The following is a 24,299-nucleotide window of genomic DNA, read 5'->3' as shown; positions in this document are numbered from 1 at the left end:
GCAGGTGGCAGGGATGTGTCACCACACAAGCAGGTCCCGGGCCATGTAGAATCAAAGGGCATCAGCTTTGGCGGGTGCGGACTCTTGGCAACCCTACAGGGCAGAATGGGACTGCCCGGGTGGGTTTCCCAGACTGTTGAAACCTTTATGAGAGTAGGAATAGAAAGCCACATCTTTCTTCCACAGAGCAGCTGGTGGTTTCGAACTACTGGCCTTGGGGATTGCAGGCCAACTGGTAACCAGGGCAAGGCAGATGCACAGGCTCAGGTGTGATGATGCTAAAAAGGAAAGCCCAGAGCAAACTCCAGAGAAAGACGCGTTGTCTCCCCCCATAATTAGTCTCCAAACCCACAGGGGTGGTTCTACCCTGTCCCAGAGGGTCACCCTGAGCTGATTTGACTCGATGGCAGCGAGTTCGGTTTGTTTTTTTTTGGGGGGGGGAATGTCTGACTCCCAGTGAGCCCACCGTGCAGGGAAGAACCGCTCCTTAGAGTTTCCCAAACCACATCTTCAGGGAGCACACAGGCTCATCTCCCCAGCTGGCAGTCAGCAGCCCGTCACTTAACCCTCTGCACCACCCGGGGTCTTGAAAAGGGAAATGGAACCAGAAATGCTGTTAGGAACAAGGCAGGTGCTGGAGCCGAGGGGCCGAAGAGGAGGGATTCATGCCCTCCCCACCCCTCAACACACACAGAGGCACACACGCAACAGCCACATCTGACTCCCCAAGTCCGCTGGAGCCACAACAGGGCCCCGAACTCATCACCGTTTATTATGGCAAATTAATCCTACAGACGTCCGGCTGCCCTGGGCTGGCGCGGCCCATTAGTGGATGCGCATTATAAATAACTTACAAGAAGCAAGCCCAGTGTTCCCCATGGATGGCACCAAGAGTGGGGGGGCAGGCACCGGGTCAAGTTTGGCCCCCAGCACCCCCAGCCCATCAGCCGGGGCAGCCCAGTAGCGGGCATTTCAAGGCACAACTTCCTGGCTGGCTGCAGCTCCGGGGTCTGCCCGCCTATCACCACTCCTGGTTCCTGGTGGCCCCTTGGCAGAGGTCACTTACACTTAGCGCCCTACCTAACGTCCATCCTGAGGACAAGGGAAGCAGCAAGGCCGGTGGCAAGTGGGCGAGGGAGTTCTAGAAGCACCATCTGGAAGTCACTGTTGCGGGGGGCTGGCCATGGGGAGGGATGACATCAGGGAGCTGGCAGGTGGGCAGAGAGAGGGGCTGTCCCCAGTGAGAGGCTAGGCACTAAGGGGGCACACGGAGGGGCATGTGCATTGGACTTGGGCCTTTTAGAGTTTTGTAACGGCTTGTGACTGAATTACGAGCAAGGCCTTCATTCTCTCCCCACTCTAGCCTTCCTCACCACCACCAACCACCTGTGCTGGACATGCTCAGGGGGCTGCACCCTTGGTCTCTCGGGGGAGGCAGGTAGGGTCTGAGGACCCTGAGCTGTGGTGGCACCCCTCACGTGCAGGCATCAGTGATCACCATCATGCAGACCGCCCCCCAAGGGGCAGTGCCAAGCCTGGCAGCAGAGTCACCAACAGGTGTTCCCAGGAGGACCTGTGGCCAGAGGCCAGGAAGTGCCCACTCCAGACTGGCCTTCGGGGAGGGCTGCTTCCACTTCCACACCACCCAGGAACTTCAGTAACGGACGGGTCCAAGGTTGTGGTTGAGGTCTCAGTGGGGAGAGGCCAGGGACCAGACGGAGTCTAACAGCCAGGCCAGGGCCCCTGAGGAGGCGGGAACCCGTACGGCGGGGCAGGCCCCGGAGGATAGGGGGGCTGAGGGTGTCCGGGGAAGCTGGGAAGCGGTGCCTGAGTGGGGTATGGAGGCTTTCCTCCTGTGGACAGGTAGGGGGATTGCTGCTGAGGATAACCAGGACTGGGGGCCCGGCCTCTAGCCAAGGGGTACCCTGGGCCAGAGACAGAGCTGCCAGCTGGGGCCATGGGAAAGCCCGGCCGTGGCGGTGTGCCCCTCTGTGGGGACCAGGAGTAGCTCCCAACAGGCCTGGCTCCTGGCGGGGCAGGTGGGAGCCCGGGGCCCACAGGCATGCTGTAGGAGAAGGGGGGTTGAGAGACCACCGGGAAGGGGGCTGGTGGCAGTGCACCTTGGGCCGTAGGGCCCACAGGCATGGCAGGCATTGGGCTGTAGGGCAGGGAGTAGGAAGGCAGGGCAAAGGGCTGGGGCTGCTCCTCAGCTACCGGGGGTGTGGCCTGGGGGACTGGGCGCGGTGGAGGTGGCGGCCGGGGTGGCGGGGCATCTCCAATGGGATCCTGGGTGGGCCTGGGCTTCCGTACCACCTCCTGGAGCTTCTCCACGCGGACTCGGCGCAAGTGGGACAGCACCCTCATGGCGAAGAAGCTCTCCAGGAATGTCTCCAAGGGCACCTCGCCTTCCAGGAACTTCTCCGCCATGGCCTGGTGACACGAGGGCTGGTGACCACAGGGCCCGCTGGCCCCAGGCCGGGATCAGCTGCAGGTGTCCTCAGGCCTAGCCCTGTGTGCTCACCCTCTTCTCCGACTCCACCCTAGCTGGGGAGAGCAGGGGTGAAGGGCCTAGTTTACTCTGGGTAAGGTGTCCCTGGCTCTGGAGGACTGACCGTTGGAGGAGTTACAGTGCCTTGGTCTGGAATCTCCAGGACACACTTGAGGCTCCGCACAGGCTCCCCGGGGAGGCCTGTGTCGACCGGCCTTGGGCAGCAGACTTGTCCCATCATGCAAGACTGGTCACAAAGCCCTGGGCCCTATGGCTCAGGAAGCTTCCTAGTTGCTGGAAGCCTATGCTCTTGGGACATGGATACCCCGTGCTGGGAACACCCCCAGACCTCAGCAGGGTCCAGTAATAGCCTACAGTCTCAAGGACAGAATATTCGAGCGCAAGTCAGTAGGTCAGAGGTTAAGTGTGAGGACTCCACACTGGTGGCCTGTGCTGCCCTGACAGTCTGAGGCCGGTGTCCTTTTAACCTGTGAGCTCTGGGTGGCTGGGGTCGGTGAAAAAGGGGGCAGATGGCTGGTGACAAGGATGGAGATTTGAGGATGTGAGGACTGGGGCCATCTCCAAACTACAGAGAGGGGGGTGAGGGGGGCCTGGATCCACTCAAGTCTGCACGGTCTGAAGTGTCATACATGGCCTCCGTGTCTGTCATCTGCCCCCTCAGTGGCAGCTCTCTAAGGACAGGACTGTCTCTGCTGGGGCCATCATGGACGGCACCCTCCCCAAGCGCTGGGCCAGGTCCCCAGTGGCACACCGCTTCTGAGGAGCTGAGTGAGGGCTAGGTCACATCAGCCCACAGCCTGGGGGCACCTTCCAGCCGGGGCTGTAGAGCCAAACAGCATCCTGGCTGCAGGGATGGGGAAGGAGGCTGAACACCAAGAGTCTCCCTGAGGGTAAAGGTGCCGCTCATCTCTGCCACGTCCTGAGAGCGCCCTCAGCCCACACTCTGCAGCCCTGGGTCAGGGGGCGGGATGCCAGCTGCCCGTCTCACCTCAGACTCCTCCTCGGTCTTCAGGCCCTCCACCTGCAGGAGGTCCAACAAGGTGCCCGGCTGCAGCGCCGAAGAAAAGGTCTCTGGAAGGAGACGGCACCCGTGGCATTGATTCACAGCGGTGACAGCGAGGTCCTATGCACCCACAGGCCCACTGCCAGGTCCCCTCCTGGGCAGGAGCCCCGAGAACCCCACCTGGACCCTGGCTGGGCCATCTCCCTGGCCCACCCAGGATGAAGCGAGGACTCAGGCTCCCATCCGCATCCTGTTGAGCATCATGAAGCAGCAGACCTCACCTGTCAAGTTCCCGCAGGCCCCGGATGCTAGCCCCGGCCCCCTCCCCTGCCCAGGCGCCCTAGCTGCGCTATCTGGGTTGGTGTGAGCCCTGGAATCACCCCCAGCTAAGCTCCTTGCAGCTGCAACTGTGGACCAGCCTCCCCTCAAACCTGAGACAGGTAGCACAGGGAGCCCTCAGCCCGGGCACCTACCCAGCTTGGCCTTCTGCTCCTGGCACCGCTCCACCAGCTTCCGGAGTTCCTGGTACTTGTCCAAGAGATTCGAGCGGCTGATCTCCAGGGGTGCCTGGAACTCCAGGTTCTGCTCAGCCAGGCTCCGGTTTGTGGCCAGCGCCATCTCCCGTTCCAACTGGAGGTCCTGGACCTGAGGGGTGGGAGCACCATCTCTACCACCTCCCCACCACTCCCCACCTTGGGCAGCCCGGGGGCTACTGGGGCCACTCTCTCCCAGGGGAGCAGCATGCTCAGAGTCAGGTTGGAGCCGCGGGCACTGGAGGCTGGCACTGGAGCCTCCGAATGGCTTTTGGTCTCGTAAGTGAGCACCAGCCCGAGGGGTGGGCCAGGGGAGCACGGGAAAGCCAGAGCTTTCCAGGGCAGAAGGACCGAAGGGCCACGCCTCAGAGCCCAGAGACCCACTGAGGTAGACTGAGGGCCCAGGCCCAACCCACAGCCAGACACACAACCAGGCCCCCAACAAGTCACTCAGAGGGACGAGACCATGGTGCTCACTCAGGAGACTTGCCCCTGCAGAGGGGCAGAGGGGTGGCCAAAAGCTGGCGGCCATGCCTACAGCCACAAGGGTCAACAGAGGTTCCTCCACACTTGTGCCTGGGTGTAGCCCTGCTGAAGGCTCTCCCCGAGTCTCTCCCGCTGGAGGGAGTCCCACTGCTGCCAGCTGGTGAGGCAGCAGCTCCCCAAAGCTGGCCCAGTCCGTGCATGCGAGTGGGGAGCCGGTGGGATAATGGTAGAGAAGCGGAGCTGCCAGGCCTGAGGCTGCAGAGACAATGCTCAGCAGTAGCAAGGAGCCACTGCCATCAGGATGGAGCCTGTCCCGCACAGCTGGCTCCCAGGCAGCCCCACCACACACAGACACTCACTGCCTGCCTGCCTAGAAGAGGGCACTTCCCAGGGGACTCCCCCTGCGCTTCTTCACAGATGTGTCAGTCTGTCCAGGCTGCTGCCTCCCAGGGAGCCTGGGAACTGCAGCAGCAGAGGGAGGGGGAAGAAGGATGAGTGTCCCAGCTCGGCAGGGCGCAGGTGACAACGGGCCCACCATGTCCCCCCGAAGGGCGGGGGCCCCGGATCCGGAGGGCTGTGGTGCGTGGTGGTGGTGCTTTACGAGACCATTGCTCACCTTGCTGGCAGGTGTGACCTGTGCAGCTCTGTAGCCACGCAGCCTGACCTCTCCTGCCTGGCTCTGTGTACCAGGACACGGAGCTGGGAGGCAGAGGTACAGGGCACCAATGGGAACTCTGACCAGCCAATGAACCCAGACCCCGGCCAGGAGGGCTCAGGGAGGTCAAACCTGGCCCTGAGGGAAGGGTGGCAGCTACCAGATGGCCCTCATCCTGCTGAAGCCCAGGGGTGAGGGGTCCTTGGGCCCCTGGGACCCCAGAGGCTCTAGGAGCCCGAGTCACAGGGGTGCTGAGTCGTGGCAAGGGTGTGGGAAGGAGCGAGTGTCCCTCTACCTGGAGGGACTCAAGGGCCAGCCGTGCGATGACCTCAGGGTTGTCCTGCATCTGCTCCAGCTCCTCCAGGGTCTTATCTCTCAGCGTCTCCATCGTCCCTGCAAACACATGAAGGTGGCACAGAATTAGCAAGGCACCCACGCAGGGGTCTGCCACGCGGCAGCTGCTTCCCTGTCACAACACATCTGTCACCTTGTCCCTCTCCGTGCCGAGAGGACCATAGAGCCTCCCCAGCCACCCACCCCATGGAGAATGTGAGGGCGAGGTTGTGGATGAAGCACCCCAAGGAGCAAACAGGCAGAGTATGATCAACCAGGCAGCCTGGGACAGAGGAGGCCACCAACAGAGACCGTGGCTCCACACTCCAGAGTGTCCCTGCTTGTGTACTTAGTGAGCCCACAGCCTCAGGTTTGCCTGTGTCCTCTGCAGCAGCTAGACTGGCCACGTGCCACTAGCGTGGCCTGTCACACACATCCTCACAAGAGGAGGGAAACTGACCCACTGAGGACATCTTAGTTGGCGGGAGGACCCAGTCACTGGGCCTAGCGGGGCACTGATTGTCCGTGGCACAGAGGATCAGAGCCAGGTCCTAGGAGGGCCACACCTGGGAAACAGTGCTGAGGAGAAGCCGCCCAGCCACCTCCACCTGGCTGGGTTTCCAGCTCTCCTTTCCTTCTCTCTAGCCTGGAGCTTCTGGTGTTGCCGGCACGAGCTGTTTTCTGGTTGCAGAAGTGATGTGGGTTTCAGAGGCTCCAGCCCTGGGGAATCTCAATCCCTCACCCCCTCACTCACCTGGCAGGGAGGAGTGACTCCTGGAGTCCCCAGGGAGATAGGGCACAGACTGGCTGCTGACAGCATGAGTCTGGGGGACCCCTCTACCTGGGGGTGCTCCATCACACTCGAGAGTCCCCAAGATGACTGAGCTATCCCTACTATTCACATACAGCCCCTCCCAGGAAGGAGACAGAAAGCTTCCCTGTGCATTTGAATTCCGAGGCGGGGGTGAGGGGGTGGGGTGTGGCAGCACCGGGCATGTGGATGCCCAGGCCTGGCCAGCAGAAGTCTGAGGAGCTGCCCAGGGTGGGTTCAGGAGCCGTGTAATGTGAGCTTAACAGCCCAGCCACTTGCAACCCTCGCAGCCCACCACACCAGTCAGACAAGTCACCACAGCACCGGCAAAACCCACGCACCCCAATCCTGCCTACACCTCCTTGGCCCTGCTTTCCCACATGCCTTTGGCCAAAACAAAAGTGCCCTAGTGGCGTCATGGGTTGTGTGCTGGGTTGCTAACCACACAACTCATGGTTGTGGTTGGTGGTTCAAACCCACCAGCTGCTCTGTGGGAGAAAGACGAGGCTGGAGAAGGGGTTACCACCTCAGAAACTCACTCTGTCCAGAAGGGCTCTTATGAATTAGAATCAACTCCATGACGACGGTAAGCTTGGTTTGAGTTTTTAGGTCTAAATGTCAGGGGCAGAAATAGAAGTGGGGGATAACTGACATAAGTGCCCTGAGTGGAGGAAGACTACAGGTGCAGAGGGGAGAAAGGGGCAGGGCAACCAATGAGAACCCCTCTCTCTAAGACCAAAGCCCTTTTGTGATCCACTGCTATCACAGAGTCCCTGAGTGATACAAACAGTTTGCACTGCACTTCCATTCACCCAGTGGTGCCACGGAAGAAAGGCCTGGTGACTAATCTCCCATAAAGATGACAGGAGGAGATGACGTGGAGAAACTGGAACTCCCATCACTGCTGGGGCTTCTGTAAACAGCACAGCCATGCTCGAACAAGTGGGAGCAGAAACCCCTTATGATCCAGCGATCCCTCTGCTGCAAAGAAGCGGCAGAACGTGGTCAGACATGTGCTCGCTGTCTCATGCCTGTCCCAGCACGGTTCCCAACAGCCAGAAGCTGGAAACAGCCCTAGTGCCCATCAGCAGGGCAATGGATAAAGACACTTTGGTCCATGCAGACAATGCAACACTGTGCATTCCTGGAAAACCATGATGCGACCACAACGCGCCTCCCGATGCGGACCGACCTGGAGGGCAGCTTGCTGGGTGAAGTCAGTCCACCACGAAAGAGCAGATCTGTGCGAGGCCACGACGCTGAGGGCAGAGACTTGCACACTGAGGGACAGACTTTGGAAGTCCCCAAGGGAAGGAAGGAGGGCAAGGCCGGGGGCATAAACCAAAAGACTTGAAGGCTCATAGAGACTGGCTTGAGTAAAAGGGAGAATGGAGATACCTAAGAGAGAGGAGAGAAGTCAGGGGGTGATGGAATAGAACAAGGGGGGAGCCATGAAGGTTGAACTGCTGAATGCAAAGTTGATGGGCTGAAATGTAAAACCCCCACCTGAATTCACAATACAAAATTCATTACCAAAGGGGGGTAAAAAATGGCAACCGAGAGAGCTCACCACCCAGTTCTACTGTGTGACAGCATGAGACACACCTCCAAGGCAGAAGCAACTGTAACAGCAAGGAGGCTGTTGTAACACTGTAACAACCTACTGCAACTGTAACAAGAAGGCTGTTGTAACGTTGTAACAACCTAGTGACAGCAAGGCGGCTGTTGTAACATTGTAACAACCCACTGCAACTGTAACAGCGAGGAGGCTATTGTAACATTTTAACAACCTACTGGAACTGCAACAACAAGGGCGCCACCAGCTGCAACTCAGAGGCTGCCTGGGCTCTCAGGGAACTCCCACCGCCCAGTCTTAGCCTCCTCATCAGCAAAGTGGGTGTAACAAGCACTTCCCTCACAGGCGGAGTGTAGAAGTGCACAACAAGCTACAAAAACCAACCAACAACAAACCCACTGCCATGGAGGCCACAACCACTCATAGCGATGCTACAGGGCAGGGTAGAAATGTCCCTGGGGGGTTCTAGAATGAAAGACTCTTGATTAGAAAGCCCTGTCTTTCTCCCATGGAGCGCCTGGTAGTTTTTAATTGTCGACCTTGCTGTTAGCAGCTCGAGGAACCACTATGCCCCAGTGCCCACAGAGCCCTCCCTCGCACCCACCCACCTGCATCCGAGCAGCATCCGTGCCAAAAGCACACCTCCAGGTGGACTCGAACCACCTGCCTTCCAGTCAGCAGGCATTCGAGGATGCCCAAGAAGGTGTGCAGCCAACACAGGTGACTAGGAAGCCCAGGCGGGCCACACTTGGGAGCAGTGGATGGTGGGCCCCACAGGGGTCTGCCCTGCAGCCAGAGGTGAGTCGTGACACAGCCGGCAGTTCCATCTTGTGGCTCAGGCTCAGGACTGGGGCGCCAGAGCACTCTAGGACAGGCACCAGCTCACCGCCACTGAAACCCCCACCACCACCACCCCGGTGCCATGCTAGATGTCAGGCGAGCAGCCAGCAACAGCAGCACAGCCCGCAAGGGTGTCCTGACCGTGACTGTGGCCCCTCACGGAGGGTTCTCCCCCTGGCCTCTGCGTCTCCACAGCCAGTCCTCCCAAGGCAGTCTTGAACTCTGCAGCAAAAGTCCCTGCACTGCCCACGGGAGCGGGGGTAGGGGGGTCTGAGTAATCGCCACAGGGAGATGGCCACGCGGGAAACACGCACCTGTCAGGGAGAACACATGTCCTGGACCAGGTTCCAGTTGTGTGGTCCCAGACCTCTCCTCCCAGCACCTGCCAGGCTCAGGGGAAGGAGGGAGCAATCCAGCTCACAGACTCGGCTCAGGGTGAGAACATGACTCATCTGTGCTAAGGCCCCTGCCACCCGTCACCTCAGTCGTCAAGCCTGCAGCCCGGTGTTACGTGGTAGCCCCGGTGTCGTCACTCAAGTCCTCGGGGTCACGGCTACAAAACCCCTCAGACTACCCCTAAGGCCCTCACTGCAGGCTCTGAGTCTCAGGGCTCAGGGGCCAAGAACAAGGCTGACCAAGAACGAGCTGGCTCAGGCCTGGTTTCCAGACACCAGCTCCCAGGCAACCGCCAGAAGGCGCAGCAATGTGCCAGCCAGTCCCCATCCCCACTCTCAGATGACCCTCTTGGGGCAGTCCCCCATGCAGCAGTCATGCACAGCAACCAGCCAGCTGCCAAGGGAAGTTTGCTTGCTGATGAGGGGCAGGGGGCGGGGTGGTGTGGTGTGTGTGTGTACCATGTCACTGTGACACTAAACAGGCTTCAGGGGAGCTTCCAGAGTCTCCCACTCACCCCACATGATGCCACATGACCACACGGCCTGATGTCATCGTGGTGGGTTCCCCACGAGCCAGGGGCTAACTCCGGGCAGCCAGCAACAACCAGCTGATACCCTGGTAGGTCTCGGCCTACCAGGAAGCAGCAGGCAGGCAGGGCTGACATGGAAAGATGGCCTCGGAAGGTCTGCACCGCCCACACAGGGGGCTGAGGGCCATAGTTCAGAAGTGGGACCTTTCTCACAAATGTGGAGGCCTGGGCCTCTCCTGAGGAACCTACCACAAGTTTGGCAGTTCAAACCACCAGCCCTTCCTCAAAAGAAAGACAAGGCTTTCTACTCCCATGAAGAGTTGTGGTTGGAAGGGATGCCAGCCCCCACTACTAATCATGGGTTCAGTAAGCACAATTGTACAGTTGAGATATAAAAATATTATATTAAAGTCATCGAGAGCATGAGAGATAGAGATTGGAATAATGGAGTCAGACACATTTCATAGTAGCATGCTCACCTCCCGGATGGCCATGATCTTACCAGCCAGGTCCGAGAACAGTGTGAGCCAAGGCAAGGTGGGGCAGGGACCCGGCAGGATCCTTCAGGACCTGGCAGGAGGCTGGAGGACTCTATTTATTGCTAACCAAGGGTTTTATCTACTTAGGGGGGCGTGATTACAGGTAACCACACATCACAGAAGGGGCTGTACAATAGGATTCTGTCTTGGTTAACTTCATTCATTCCCTCCATGCTGGCTTTAGGGGAAGTTAATGGGCGGGTCTTAGGCCCTCCTGAATGTCCTAAGAAAATGTCCCCATATCCAAAGTTTAAAAACCTTTTCCCTTCAATTTCTAGTTCCACGTGGGGGCGCTGTTGTTTCCCCACAACAGCATTCCAAAAGACCCTTTGATTTAAAGGGTGGTCAGACTTCTCAAGTACTCTTTTCTGATACATTTATATTCTAGGAATGGAAGGAAGCCAAATTTGGCTTAAGCGATCTTCCTTCTTTATAAACCATGGTATATCAGAATTTATTAATTTCTTCATAATCTTGATTCCTAACTCCAGCAACAATCTGAACACCTTGAGAATTTAGGTTGGACTTTCCTAGTAAACATCCCATAGTTCTTTAAGGTAGCAGACCCCAATGACTGCTCTTATAATTTCCGACTTAATCACAGTTTTGGCTTTTCCTCACAATTCTGATCAACTCCAGTATCACTTTTAATTTCTTGAGTCCTTAGGTTAAAACTTCCTGATAAAAACTGTATTACTCCTTCAATAAGAGGTTCCTGCTTTTTAGAATCAAACTGCTGAGGGCTTCTAGGCCATCTCTTGGTTAGTCTAGCCAATGGCAGTGAAAACAGAGGCTGGGCTCTTGCCGGTTTGGCTAGGTCTGGTATCCTGCTGTGAGATTGGGGGATACCTGCCATTTCTCTCAACGATCTTCTTTGCTCTGGCAGGCAGACAACTTGCCTCCCGTGCTTTGCTGGGTGGGGTCTGAATCAAGCTCCTTCCACTGTTTTCCCACAGGGACGCCTTTGCTAACGGCCGTCCTTTACTTTTGAATCGTGAGTGACATTGACTCGCCCAAGGAGTTCCCTTCCTGCAGTGTGGGCAATGTTCAGGGCCTTTTAAACCCAAACTCGGTAGCCCTGGCCCATGCTCTGACACAGGCCTCAGCTTGCTTTCAGTGGCCAGACTGACTGGCCAGAGCTGCTTACACTCTTTGGAGATGACCTGTCTTTCCACAACTAAAGCACTTTCTTCTGGGTCTGGTGTAATTTACCAGGGCGGCTGCCATGAGGGTGGCCTTGTATTCATCTGTCTCTACATTCCTGCATACTCTGAGATAAGCTAACAGGGTGCCCTGTTCCCTGTAGGGATGCAAGGCATTTTTACAGCGTTTATTACAGAAATCATAAGATAGCTTATGCAGTAAAGAGTGACTGCTGGGCAGCAGGTTATGGTGAGTGGTAGCCAACAGGATGGTCATGGTGAGGTTGAGCCTGGGCTCTCCAGAGGTATGGGCCCTAAGGCCAGGGGGGCCCTGGAGCCAGAGGGGCCACCGGGGCTTCACCACAGGCACAAAGGCTTACTGGAAGGTTCTGGAAACAAAAGTAAGGGGTGTGAGGGGAACACACAGGCTGGTCTGCAGTGGCATGGCTGTCTGGGCTGAGGCCATGCCCCAGGCCCCCCACCCCAGACTGCCACTCACTGGGCCCTTCTGGAGTCCAGGGATCAGAGAGGAGGGTAACATCCTCCAGTCCTTCCCCCTGACTCAGAGAGAGGGCCAGCCCAGCCCAGAAGGCGCACGGCTCGGCAGGCAGACTTCCAAACCGACCCTGGACACTCTGTGTGCCCCAGGGGCTGCCAGTATGGGACACCACCTGGACCTGGGGTCCTGGGGAATGCTCACCGCAGTGCCTTGGGCACAACATCACTCCCTCCGACCTCGGTCCACAACTTCTGCTCCCTCACTCAACGTGCCCATCTCACAGGGGGTAAAATTAAGGCAGAGCAATCATACAGCTTGCCTGTGGTGCCAAGAGCCTGGACCCCAGCCTACCCACCCACCACTGGACCCCACCCCCTGCAGGACATATGTGTGCAGTCTCTTCCAGAATATGGTGACCCCAATTCTGCCATGCAGCTGGAGGCCGAACATTCTCTTCCGGGACTCAACTTGCCATACCTGGAAAACGGGCAAGCAGCAATCCCTGGTGGGCCCCTACCCACAGGGCCCCTTCCTCCAACACGGGAACACCCTGTGACCTGATGTGAGTAAAGCCACCACTGTGTGTGTGGCCGGGAACTCAAGAGTGTTCCAGCATCACCCCCCAACACTGGTCTGTGGTGAAATCACGTTTCAGTCTATGAAGGACGGACGAATACTCGGTGCACCTGAACCATGGAGCTGGCAGTGAGTCATCAGGAAAGACCGGTCCCTGGAGAAGGACATCACGCTGGGTAAAGCAGAGGGGCAGCGAAGGAGAGGCAGGCCCTTGACAAGATGGACGGACACCGTGGCTGCAGCCAAGGGCTCAGAGTGAAGAGCGACGGTGAGGACGGCGCAGGATCGGTGGTGTTTCTTTCCTTCTGTTGTACGTAGGGGCTGCGGTGAGTCGGAACCGACTCGATGGTACCTCCCAGGAACAGCACGCTTTTGGAAGGAAGGAGCCCGAGGGACATGGCAGGTTACGCCCTGGGCTGTGAGCTGGTTCAAACCCACCAGCTGCTCCTCAGGAGTAAGAGGAGGCTGCCTAGTCCCTTAAGGCAGTGGTTCTCAACCTTCCTAATGCCGTGACCCTTTCATACAATTCCTCCTGTCGTGGTGACCCCAACCATAAAATTATTTTCATTGTTACTTCATCACTTTAATTTTGCTAGTGTTATGAATTGTAACGTAAATATCTGACACGCAGGATGTACTAGGCGACCCCTGTGAAAGGGTCATTCAACCCCCAAAGGGGCTGAGGCCCACCGGTTGAGAACCGCTGCCATAGGACTTACAGTCTTGGGAGACACGGGCTGGGGTGGGGTGGGGGTGGACAGTGCTGCTCTTGTCTGCATGCTTGCTGGGGGTCGCAAATGAAGGGAAGGAGGATTTCTCCACAGCCTGGATGGCCCACTGAAACCCATCCACCGTGGGCGATGCTGCCGGTGGCACAGCTTCCAGGGTCACAGAAGTACACAAGCCACCACAGTGCAACGCACTGCCAGACAGTGGCGGAGACAAGTATTTACAGACGTCTTACTGGGTGCCAGACACTGCCTGAAGATGTGCAAACCTGCCCTCACTCTCAAGAAACTGTGAGTGCTGAAAAACAGACAGACCCAAACTTTCACAAGAAATCACAGAGGGGCCTGGCCAGAGGAGGGGACAGGCAGAGTGGGGAGGGAGGCATGGGCAGTGATGGGGGAGAGGTGCCAGGTTTGGGGGGAGGGGGCAGGTGGCAGCCCAGCACCCACGGGTGCACCAAGACAGCAACTCTTTGTGGGGCACCATCAGCTCAAAGATGCCCAGACTCATGTGCTGGGAACAAGACAGGAGACCCAAGGCCCACGACAGGACCCTGCCACCAGACAGGCAATGTCACTTCAATTGCTCAGTAGCCAGTCTTCCCTCCCTCCCCACCACCCCCCACTGTCTTCTCCTGCTGTCACCTGCCCAGCTCAGCAGGTCAGAGGGCACCAGGTGTGGCCGGACCTGCCGGTTCTCCCAGATGGATGTGATGGATCAAGGAGGGCACGCTGCACCTGGAAATAGCAGCAATCAATGGGATCAGTCATAAAAAAAGGAAGCCACTTGCTGAGGCTGCTGCCATCCCCAGAGGGGTCAAGGGACAGGTGACATGTCACAGAGTCTTGGCGGCCACCTGCTGACACAAAGCAGTGTAAGCAGCCGTGTGTACGTGGGGGGAGGGGGAGGAGCAGCTCTCCCAGCCAAGGGGACAAGGGAAGCCCAGACTACGCCTCAGGCTATAAGCTCTCTGAGGCCCGAGCGTGGCACCGAGGCTGGACACAGAGAAGGAAGCCTGCTGCTGGGCTTGGGGGTACAGGGATGCAGAGGTGTACCGTCACTGGGCGGACCTCCACATCTGTCTTTAACCCGGGGATGGGGGGATTGTAGGGGAAAGGGCATCCTTGCTCAATGAGGACATCCGGGCCCTGGCAAGTCAGTTCAAAATCAAATCGTTTCAACAGACTCAGAGATCCGTTGTCAGGAGGGAGAAAAGCACACAGACAGAAGGCAAAATGCTTTGGGACGCATTTTGGGGACACTAGCCCTAGTGATCACTCATGGCACTCCTCGCTAAGGCCAGTCCTCCCGGTCCTACCCCGCTACTCGTAGAAGGGACACGGGGGAAAAGTATAGAACATGGGGGGTCAGATGTGTACTTGAACCCTAAAAAAATACACCCCCCAATGTCATCAGAACCAACTTGATGGGACCTGACAGTCCACACATTCCACCTCGGAGGCTGTTGTATGGTTCAGCCAAGCTAACAACTGCCACACACACCCCCCTCAGAGTGCTTAGCAAACGCCTCGCCTCTGCATGGAAATGGATGCCAGAGTAAATCCTGAAGTGTTGCTACAAAGCCACAAACACATCACAAAGTGTATCCTCCACCTGGAACAGCTGCAGGCTTCTCAGGTGGTACTTCCTCCCTGGAATGAAGTATTGTGTGCTCTCCACCCACACCACAGCCCCGCCATGTGCTTCTATGTTTGGGGAACAAGAAGTCCATGTGGGGACAAGATCAGGGCTGCCGGGTGGATGGGTTATAATTTCCCAGCGAAATTCTCCCTGGACAGCCCCTGCCCCACGAAGCCGGAGGGGGGCTACCGCCCCATGAGAGAACAAGTGCCCAGTGCAACTCTCCCGGCCCTTTTCTCACCACTGTGGGGTTTCGATTTTCTGGAAACTTCTGAATGAGGCCTCGCAGTCACCCTTCCAAGACAGTGGTGCCTGGCAGACGGCACCATCACCTAAAGTAGATCAAGACGCTGCTGCCACCATCCACCTCCCCCCCCACCCATGCTCAGCAGAGCAAGGGGTGGACTTGGGGGGGGAGAGTGACCCCAGGATTGGCCTCCTTCTCTGCTCCTGTGACACAGCAAGGCCACAGGAGAAGCCGAGCGTCGAGGAGCCAGGTGGCCCTGTGCTCTAGCTGGGGGCTTAGGCATGTCCCTTGTTCATGAGAAAGATTTGGTAAGGAGCTCGCAGCTCTGTGCTGAAAGCAGGTCTCCATGCAGCCTCAGTTTGGGGAACAAGGAGAATGTCCTCGAAACTGCCTGATGGGAAACAACAAGAAAGCAGCACCCACACTGGTGGGGACAGGACTCAGCTATTCCTCGGATGTCCAGGGGTTTCTCTTGGGTTCCGGCTGGTTCGCAGCTGTTGGTCCTTCTCCTCCACCACCGTGTCCTCCCCCTCCCTGCCTTGCCCAGTCCAAGCTGCAGAGTATGTAGAGATCCCTCCTTCTAGGAAGGATGGAGAGTAAGGTCGAGGCCAACACACACTCAGGGCAAATGCCCAAGGGCCCGTGAAGAGCTCAGGGACCTGGCGGCCTAGTCGTTCCGAGCTGGGCTGCTTACATAAGGTCAGTCATTCGAAACCACCAGTCGCTCCAGGGGAGCTGGCTTTCCATTCCCACAGAGTTAGTGTCTCGGAAACCCACAGGGGTAGTACTGCCCTGTCCTCTAAGGTGGCTCTGAGTGGACACTGGCTCATTGGCAGAGTTTGTTTTTGAGTTTTGTGAAGGAGCCACACCAGGCCACCTGTCTGTCCCTAATGGAGGCGCGGGAACTGGCTGTTCTTGATTTCTGGACAATCTGGGGGTGTGGGGAGGGGGACAGAAGGTGGGGGCACTGTCAAGGTCCAACTGAATCACAGACAGCAGGCGGGTGTCACGGATAACAGAAGAGCCAGAGAACAGGGATGGCCCAAGCCAGGTCCCCCTCAGACCTACTCTCACTTGCTCGAGCCCAGGCCAGACCCCACGGAGGCCCATGTTGGGGCTCCCCTGGCCCCCCTCAAGGTCTGGTGATGGGCTAAGAGGCCTTAGCAGCATGAAGGGGTCCTCGTGGCTCAGAGGCATTCCAGGAATAGACACCCAGGGAGGGAGCAGCTGGAGCAGCGGGCAAAGCTGAGGTCAAGGTTGGTTCCGTCCTCTCCAAGGTGAGTTGCACGGGCATGGGTGCCCCAGCTCATGTGACATATGCCATCAACCACAGAGGCTCCCATCCGCTTCCGGGTCTTCGGCAGGGAGCAGGTCACGTACCGGCACTCCATACTCCCAGGAGAGCAGGCCCTGCACAGGGGGAGCAGGCAGCGTGACTTGTCCCAGCAGGTGACTGGGACCTGCCTGCAGGCACATTCCCAGCTGTCAGCTGGGGTCACGGGCATTTCTTGGGGGACACTTCAAGCTATCAAGGGTGCTCCATCTGTGGCACCTTCCTGCCAGTGTGCCAGCACCTAGCACAATGCCCAGGACACACAGATCACTCCCTGCCCACGGAGCTCACCGCACGGGGGTCTCATGTCCTCCGTCAGCCAGGATGGAAGAACGGGGGCCACGTTTGCCCTCTCGCCTCAAACAACCAGAGCCACGTGACAAAGGGGATGAGTCCCTCATTTTCACACCCTGGACGTTGGGCAGTGCGGGCAAGGGACCCCTGAGAGAGGCCGACATATGAGGGGAATTCTGAGATGGCCCCCACTTACTGCCTACAGAGACTCCTCACGCTGGGTGTGCATGAGAGGTACCCAGGGGCAGGCCAAGTAGAGAGGAGGGGAGGGGAGTGCAGAGAGGACACTTTGTCCATAGAGACAAAAGCAATAGGGATCACTGGGAGCCTGCTAAGGATCCTCCCCCGGTCAGTAGCACACAGCTACTGTGTCAGCACCGTGCCCACAAAGACCACCCACCCCTGCTGCCTCCAAGTGACTGCCCCGCAATTGCCTTTGAGACTCAAGCTGAAAATAGCCCATGATACCTTCTTAGAAACCAAACAGCTGATGAGCTTAGCTTAGCTTAGCTTAGCTTACCTAGCCTGCCTTGAGCACTGTGGTCTCTTAAGAATCATCTATATGGGATGAAATTGGTCAGAGCGACTCTTTCAGAGGCCATGAGTTGATGTTGCTGGGGAAGGACAGGCCCTGAAAAGGAGGGGGCGTAGAAAGGGTCGCACCACTCCGAGGACATCAGTGTCTCTGAGCTGTCACTGCCGAAACTGGAACCGGCAGATGTTCTGCTGTGTGTCTTCTCACTGACGACGGGCGACTGAACAAAATGAATTATTTCAGAGACGAGAGAAAGAAAACCACCCAGGGCCAAGGGAGCTAACAAAACCCACCTCAGATGATTAGTGGGAAGGATCCAGGGAGCTCAAACCGAGCCAGGAACAGCTTTGTGTTCCTGCTGGGCCAGAGCGGGGAAGATGTCCCAATCCAGAGTGGGAGACTGGGGTAGAACTAACAAGCTCCTCCGCCCAGCAGGAGGTAAAGACTGGCCCAGGTCAGGGCTGCTCCAACCCCGCCCAACAAGGCTGACAGCAAGGCTTTAAAGGATCAAATTGCTTCCAAGTAACTTAACTGTGTCTGGAGAACAGCACGAGAAACGCAGGAAGACCCGGCTCCCAGTAAGGTGCAATCCACAGCGCCTGACGGCCAGTCAAAAACTGCCAGAAAACAAAGGACGAAATAACAAGGAAACACAGCCCACAGAAACAGGCCCAGGAATGACAGAAGTACAACCTGTGCAGGATAATACAGCTGCCATCCCTATGGTCCAAAGGCTCAGGGGAAGACTGAGCACACTAGTGGAGTTGTGCAAGGTGTGAAAAAGACTCCCATCAGATTTCTATGGATGAAAACGACAGTGTCTGAGATTTTAAGAAGTGCATTGCCATGTGATAAGAGTTGTATAAGCCCCTAATAAAACGATTTTTTTAAAAAGGAAGCGCATTGCCTAAGAGCAGCAGTAGATGCAACACTGCTGAAGAAAAGATTAGTGAACTTAGAAACACAGCAAGAGGAAACCAAACTCAGCGAGGAAAAAATACGTGCAGAGCCTCAGAGAGCTGAGAAACGACTTCAAGGATCCTGACATGTAAGCAACGGAAATCCCCAAAGGAAAGGACAGCAAGGGGGGAGCGGGACTAAGTATTTGAAAGAATCACCACCTGGAATGTTCCCAAATTTACTAACACACACCGATCAAGAAGCTCAACTCTCCCCAAGCACAAAAAACATAAAAGGTAAGTGGCATCAAACCCAACCCAAAACTCACTGGGATGGAGTCATTCCTGCCTCACAGCGACCCTAAAGGACAGAATAGAATTGCCCCTGTTGGAACTGGGTGCCAGCTAGAGAAGGCTACTGAAAGGACTGTGACGGCTGAAAGGACCAACTGATGTGTCGTGGAAGACGTCAGCCAGAGTGCCCCTCAGAGGCAAGGGTGGCGAGACTGCATCTTACATCTTTCGGACGTGTTGTCAGGAGAGACCAGTCCCTGGAGAAGGACGCCGTGCTTGGTAAAGGGGAGGGGCAGCAAGAAAGAGGAAGGCCCTCAACGAGAGGGGATTGACACAGTGGCTGCACCCAGGACTCGGGCATAGGAGCAATTGTGAGGACAGTGCAGAAGCAGGTGTGTTTCGTTCAGTTGTGCACAGGGTGGCTGTGGATCACACGTGACTGGACAGCACCTTAACAACAATGTAACTCTTGACAGGATAAGAAAGCCTCATCTTTTCCCCTCCCAGTGGCAAAGTCTCGCCATCCATGCTTCGAAAGAGCACTCACTGGACTTCTTCCAAGTCCGATCTGCTTGTTCTCTTGGCGGCCCACGTACTTCGAATATTCTTCTCCAGCACCGTCCATCTAGTGCACCGAGTCTCCTTCAGGCTTCCAACCTGCAGATGAGGTGCCTGAAGATACGGCGGCTGGGGCCAGGCACCCCTTAGTTCTCAAAGTGACACCCTTCCTCTTCAACGCGTACGTAGAGACACAGAAGGTGTGGCAACAGGGCAAAAGCCAGCAGGGGAGGAAGGGAAGTACCCTCCCATAGCGCTCATATACTGCACGGCTGCAAGGCCAGCCAGCTCCACAGGAGAAAAACGAACTTTCTACTCCCGTGAAGACGTGAAGAGTGACAGTCTCGGACACTCACAGGGACAGTGTTACCCTGTCATATAGAGTCCCTAAGAGCGGAGATGGACTGGATGGCTGTGAGTTTGTTGTTTTGGATGTGTGTTTTTTGGCGTGTGTCTATGTGGTGGTATCCGATGGCTGGAGCGTAGACTGTGAGAAGTTATGACGCAAACGAAAATCCTCAAAGCAACCTCCAAGAAAGAGGCAGGTGTATCAATAGTAGTTCAGGAATAAAAGTCTGACCCTCCGCGCAGGAGACCTGGGTTTGATCCCCAGACAAGGGACCTTAGGTGCAGCCCCCCAGGTCCACCAGTGGAGGCTAACATGTTGCTATGACGACAAGCAGGCTTCAGGGGGATTTCCCAACTAAGACAGATGTACTTGCAAAAATTAGCCGATGCAAACCCCACGGTTGACAACCCTGTACTCTGTGCACCAGATAAGGGGATGCAAACCCTGTACTCTGTCCACCAGATAATGGGATGGTGCAGAACCAGGCAGCGCCGGGGTCTCTTCTCTCTCCTCTCTGGCTCATCCTAGGCCCCAGGGGACCCACGTGGCAGGCCCAGCTATGCCAAAGCAAACTTGTTTGATTTTTGTCCCGTCTTTCCAACCAACCAGTGAGAGTTGCTCTAACGGGAGGGATGGGAAGTGGAGGGACACACATGCTAAGTAAACATGCCTGGAAAAGCTTACAATACCCCAGAGGCTGTTGCCTTCCCAGAGGCCTCTCTGCCAGGAAGCAACCAGCTGGGAAGAGACTGGAATCTTCTGAAAACCCCGGGTGCTGTGAGGAAACTGAACACAATGTTCACACACGCAGATCCAACCAAACGAAAAGCAGGTCTTCAATGACCTGATTATGTATTAGTCTGGAAATACCCCATTGATTGTGCGCCAACAGTGGCTGCAGACTCCTCTAGTGGCTTTATTTTTAATAAATCATTTTATTGGGAGCTCTTACAGTTCTTATAACAATCCATAAATTAATTGTATCTAACTCATTTGTGCATATGTTGCCATCATCATTTTCAAAACATTTTCTTTCTACTTGAGCCCTTGACCCTAATGGCCTTTATATTTGAAGATTTTTTCAAAGCAGAGAAGTCACCAGGAAAACAAGAATCCTTAGATATATACTTCCCAGCTACCAGTGGTCTGCAAACCTGCAGTCAGGTACTGCTGCCCACTGGCCTCACGGTAAAGAATCATCCTGGACACTGGTTGAAAAAGATGGCGTCCTGAGTTCCCCTCCAGCTGGTTTGAACTGGCTTCTCCAGAGGTGGGGCTGTGCACCTTTAACATGCACCACACAGGATTCTGAAGGCCCAGCCAAGTTTGGGAAACTACTTTTAAGTGCTGGCAGAGGGAAGCTGACTGACTTTGAAATGAGGTTGACTGGTTCAACAGGACTAGCTGTGTGGCCTTAGACAGGCTAGCTAGCCTCTCTACAGCTCAGTGATCACATCTGTAAAATAGAATCACTACCTCCCTTCGAGTGTTGGGAAAATTCAGCAAGTCCACAGAGCCCCTAAAATGGTGTCCAGCCCACAGCAGCCACGCCGTGGACCTCACTGAGCTAGTGCTGCCGGCAAAACATGTCTGAGCTTCCCAGAGGAAGACGTCAGCAATGAACATTTCCGATCTAATGGGGATTACAGAGGCAGAAACAAAGCCAGATGTCTGGGATAATCGGGGTGAGGGTGGGGATGGGGGTGCTCTTCTGGGCACTGTGACCCAAAACCAAACTCCCTGCCATGGGACCAATGCCACCCCTAGAGGACAGGGTAGAACTGCCCCTGTGAGTTTCCAAGGCTGTCACTCTTTATGGGAGTAGAAAGCCTCGTCTTTCTCTGCCAAGGAGCCGCAGGTGGTTTTGAACTGCTGACCTTTCGGGTCAGATCACGGGCCCATGTGTAACCACTGTGGCAGGAAAGAACAAAGGCTCCCACTTCACAGGGTCCAGGGAAGCCCTGGTGGTGTCCCCAATGAACTGCTTGCCATAAGGTCAGCAGTTTGAAACCACCCGCTGCTTTGTGGGAGAAAGATGAGGCTTTCTATTCCTGTAAAGAGGGACCGTCCCAGAAACCCACGGGGCCAGTTCTACTCTGTTCTATAAGGCTGCGATGGGTCAGCATCACCATGATGGCAGGGATTGTGGTTTCAGGATCCTGTACTTCAGCCCAGCAGCTCTCATTCCCTCTCAGAAGCCCAGGGTCCAGGCATGTGAAGGCTGAAGTTCTAGACAACGGTCAAAGAAATGAGTTCTTCCTTCCCAAGCTTCTGGGTCACCACCCCCTCCAGCTCAGAGAGCCAGGGGAGTGGCTGCATCCTGGGGGCATCGGTGGACACAAGGGTTACTGATTTGGGGGCACAGGATGGATGGGGAAGACCTGAGAGACCCAGGACAGGAAGAGATGTGATACTGAGAAGTTTTTAGAACTGAAAGGTCCTTCAGTCCTAGAGTGAGCATGCCCTGACAGGATGGAGCTGAGAGAGCAAGTGGCTGGGCTGGATCCGGCCAACTCCACTTATATTCCCATGTAGAACTCCCCCCCACACCCCACCCCTTGTCAAGAGGGAACCAAGCACCTGGCAGCTGTGGAGAGGAAGTAAGGAGGCAGTAGTCACATGCTGGGTGTATATTCCCCATGATCCTCTGGATCTCTGGGACAGTTCTCTGTCCTATGGGTCACTAAGGTTTGGGATCAACTGATGGGAGTAGAAGCAGCCTTGGTGGCATAGTGGTTACGGTTTGGCTGCTACTACTAAGCTCAGGGTCAGCAGTTCGAAAACCACCAGGTGCTCCACAGAAGAAAGAGGGGGCTTTCTAAGCCCCAAGAGTTAGTCTCAGAAACTCACAGGGGCAGTTCTACCCTGTCCTTACAGGGTGGCTAGTCGGCATTGCCTCTATAGCTGTGATTTTTCTTTTAGTTTTGATGGCAGTGGGCTTGGGCTTTGGGGCGGTTGGCCCTTTGGACCTAGCGGGTCCAGGGGTTAAAAGTTGGTCAGGGATGCTGGGCTGTGCAAGTCGGGGATCCAAAACGTGGCACTGTCTGCCGAATCCCCTTCCTCGCAGGCCAGAGTGCAAATCGGAGTCTTTTGACACCCCACCGCCACTCTGCCACAAGCCCCCAGTGTCCCCTTTGGCAGGTCAGACCCCACTCTTAGGACTCAGTTTCCCCCAATCAGCAAACTAGCTCAGAGGTCATAAGAAGGAGGGCGGTGAGGGGCTGAAGCGGTGGGGGCGGGGCCGGAGGCCGACCTGCAAGGGGGCTCGGGCGGTGGCCCCTCCCCTCCTCCCTCCCGGAGGGGCAGGGGCGCCGGCCGCTGGGAGTCACGCGCCCCTCGCACCCAATCACCGGCCTCGGCCCGGGTGAGGCGGGCAGGCGGCGGGGCAGCGCGGAGCCAGGGCCGGCACCACCCCCACCTGGCCCTCGGCCCCGCCTGCCCGCCCGCGGTGAGCCGGGACCCTCCCCAGCCTCGCTCACCTGCCAGGGCCGCGCCGCCGCCGCCGCCGCCGCCGCCGCGGCTCAGACCACAGCCGGCACCCACACTTCCGGGATCCGAGGCCCGCCCCCTCCGCCGGAAGTGACGCCACCGCAACGTCCGGCGCGCGGCCCGGGGCTCGGCCCGCTGGCCGCACGCTGGGGGGCCCGGTCCACAAGCCTCTGATTGACCACGACACCGTCCCTTACACGCGCACGCGCGCTCGGAGCCACACCCCGCGAGAGGGCGCCGAAACCCCACTGGCGAGCCGCGGACGCCCCGCCTCCTGATCTGTGGCCACGCCCTCAGAAGAGACACCGCCTACTGCGCGGAGGCGCCGCCAGCGCGCTTGAGCAAACTTTGCTTCCCCACCTATCTGCTCGCGAACTGCAGTTCTTCGGGCTTGGCTTTAGGGGAGCTGCTGGTAGAGACCATCGGAGCAAAGAGTAGAGTCCCAGCACCAAGGGAGACCCTAACGGAGCAGAACTCCAACTGCATAATCTTCATGCTAATCAACACTCCTTTCCATTAAATAGCTTGGCCGAAGGACTAGGGTGACCATTGACCTAAGTTCCTTCCACCCCACCCCCGGAACAGCTGTGACTGTCCACCTGGATCTTACTGGCAGGTTCCGCAAAACAACTTGGAACACGTTCTCCAAAAGCGGCCTGTTAGCCAAAGCCTTGAACTGTTGTCGGATGCCGCCAAATCGATTCAAGAGAACTGCCTGGTCCTGCGCCATCCTTGCAATGGTCCCGATGCTTGAGCCTATTGGTGCAGCTATTGTGTCAACCCATCCTGAGAGCCTTCCTATCAAGCTTAAAGTCTTTCCCAGGGTCCAGTATTTCCTGATATTGTTAGGTGCCTGCGAGTCTGTATGACAGAAGGAAGCACTGCACCACCCTGGGTCATGTTCACAGTCGTTCTTATGTGTGGACCCATGGTGTGGCCATGTATCACGACATCCTGTCGAAGCCCTGAAAGCATGTCCACAGTACGTGAGACAAATGTCTTGTCATCCTCCCCTCTAAGGCCCATTCTGACTGGACTTCTTCCAAGAAAGATTACAACCCTGAGTTGTAATCCAGACGGAAGCCGGATTTTCGTCACCAAGTGCTTCAAGGCCTCCTCCCTTTCAGCAAGCAAGGCGATGTCATCTGCCTGTGGCAGGTTGCTAATAAGTCTTCCTCCGATCCTGATGCCTCATTCTTCTTCATATAATCCAGCTTCCCTGGTTATTTTCTCAGACTACAGATTGAATGAAGATGGCAAGAGGACACAGTCCTATTGCACACCTGTCCTGACTTTAAACCATGCAGGGCTCCCTTGTTCTGTTCACAAAACAGCCCCTTGTTCCAAGGACAAATTCCACACGAGCACAATGCTCCTTCTTCTCAAGGCCAGCCATCGTTAGCTATGATACAGTCGAGTGGCATTGCATGTTCAACGAAACATAAGTAAATATCCTCTGGTACTCTCCACTTCCAGTATCTGCCCTCAACTTTACCAAGAAAGA

At 56.6% G+C, this 24,299-nt stretch overlaps 1 protein-coding gene across 1 annotated transcript; it reads right to left on the bottom strand.

The window, feature by feature from the left end:
- Window positions 1-730: 730 nt before the first annotated feature.
- On the bottom strand, window positions 731-22,921 carry VPS37C (VPS37C subunit of ESCRT-I). Its single transcript, XM_075545651.1, has 5 exons — window positions 22,786-22,921; window positions 5,482-5,579; window positions 3,986-4,157; window positions 3,498-3,580; window positions 731-2,430 (listed from the first exon to the last, which is right to left on the bottom strand). Exons 2-5 carry the CDS (start codon window positions 5,572-5,574, stop codon window positions 1,723-1,725), a joined length of 1,056 nt encoding a protein of 351 aa, XP_075401766.1. The 5' UTR covers window positions 5,575-5,579; window positions 22,786-22,921; the 3' UTR covers window positions 731-1,722.
- Window positions 22,922-24,299: the final 1,378 nt, after the last annotated feature.

Source organism: Tenrec ecaudatus, chromosome 4, assembly GCF_050624435.1.
Source record: "Tenrec ecaudatus isolate mTenEca1 chromosome 4, mTenEca1.hap1, whole genome shotgun sequence".
NCBI classification, from domain to species: Eukaryota; Metazoa; Chordata; class Mammalia; order Afrosoricida; family Tenrecidae; genus Tenrec; species Tenrec ecaudatus.
Note: the sequence above shows the minus strand (reverse complement) of the source record. Positions and strands in the feature narration are given on the sequence as shown.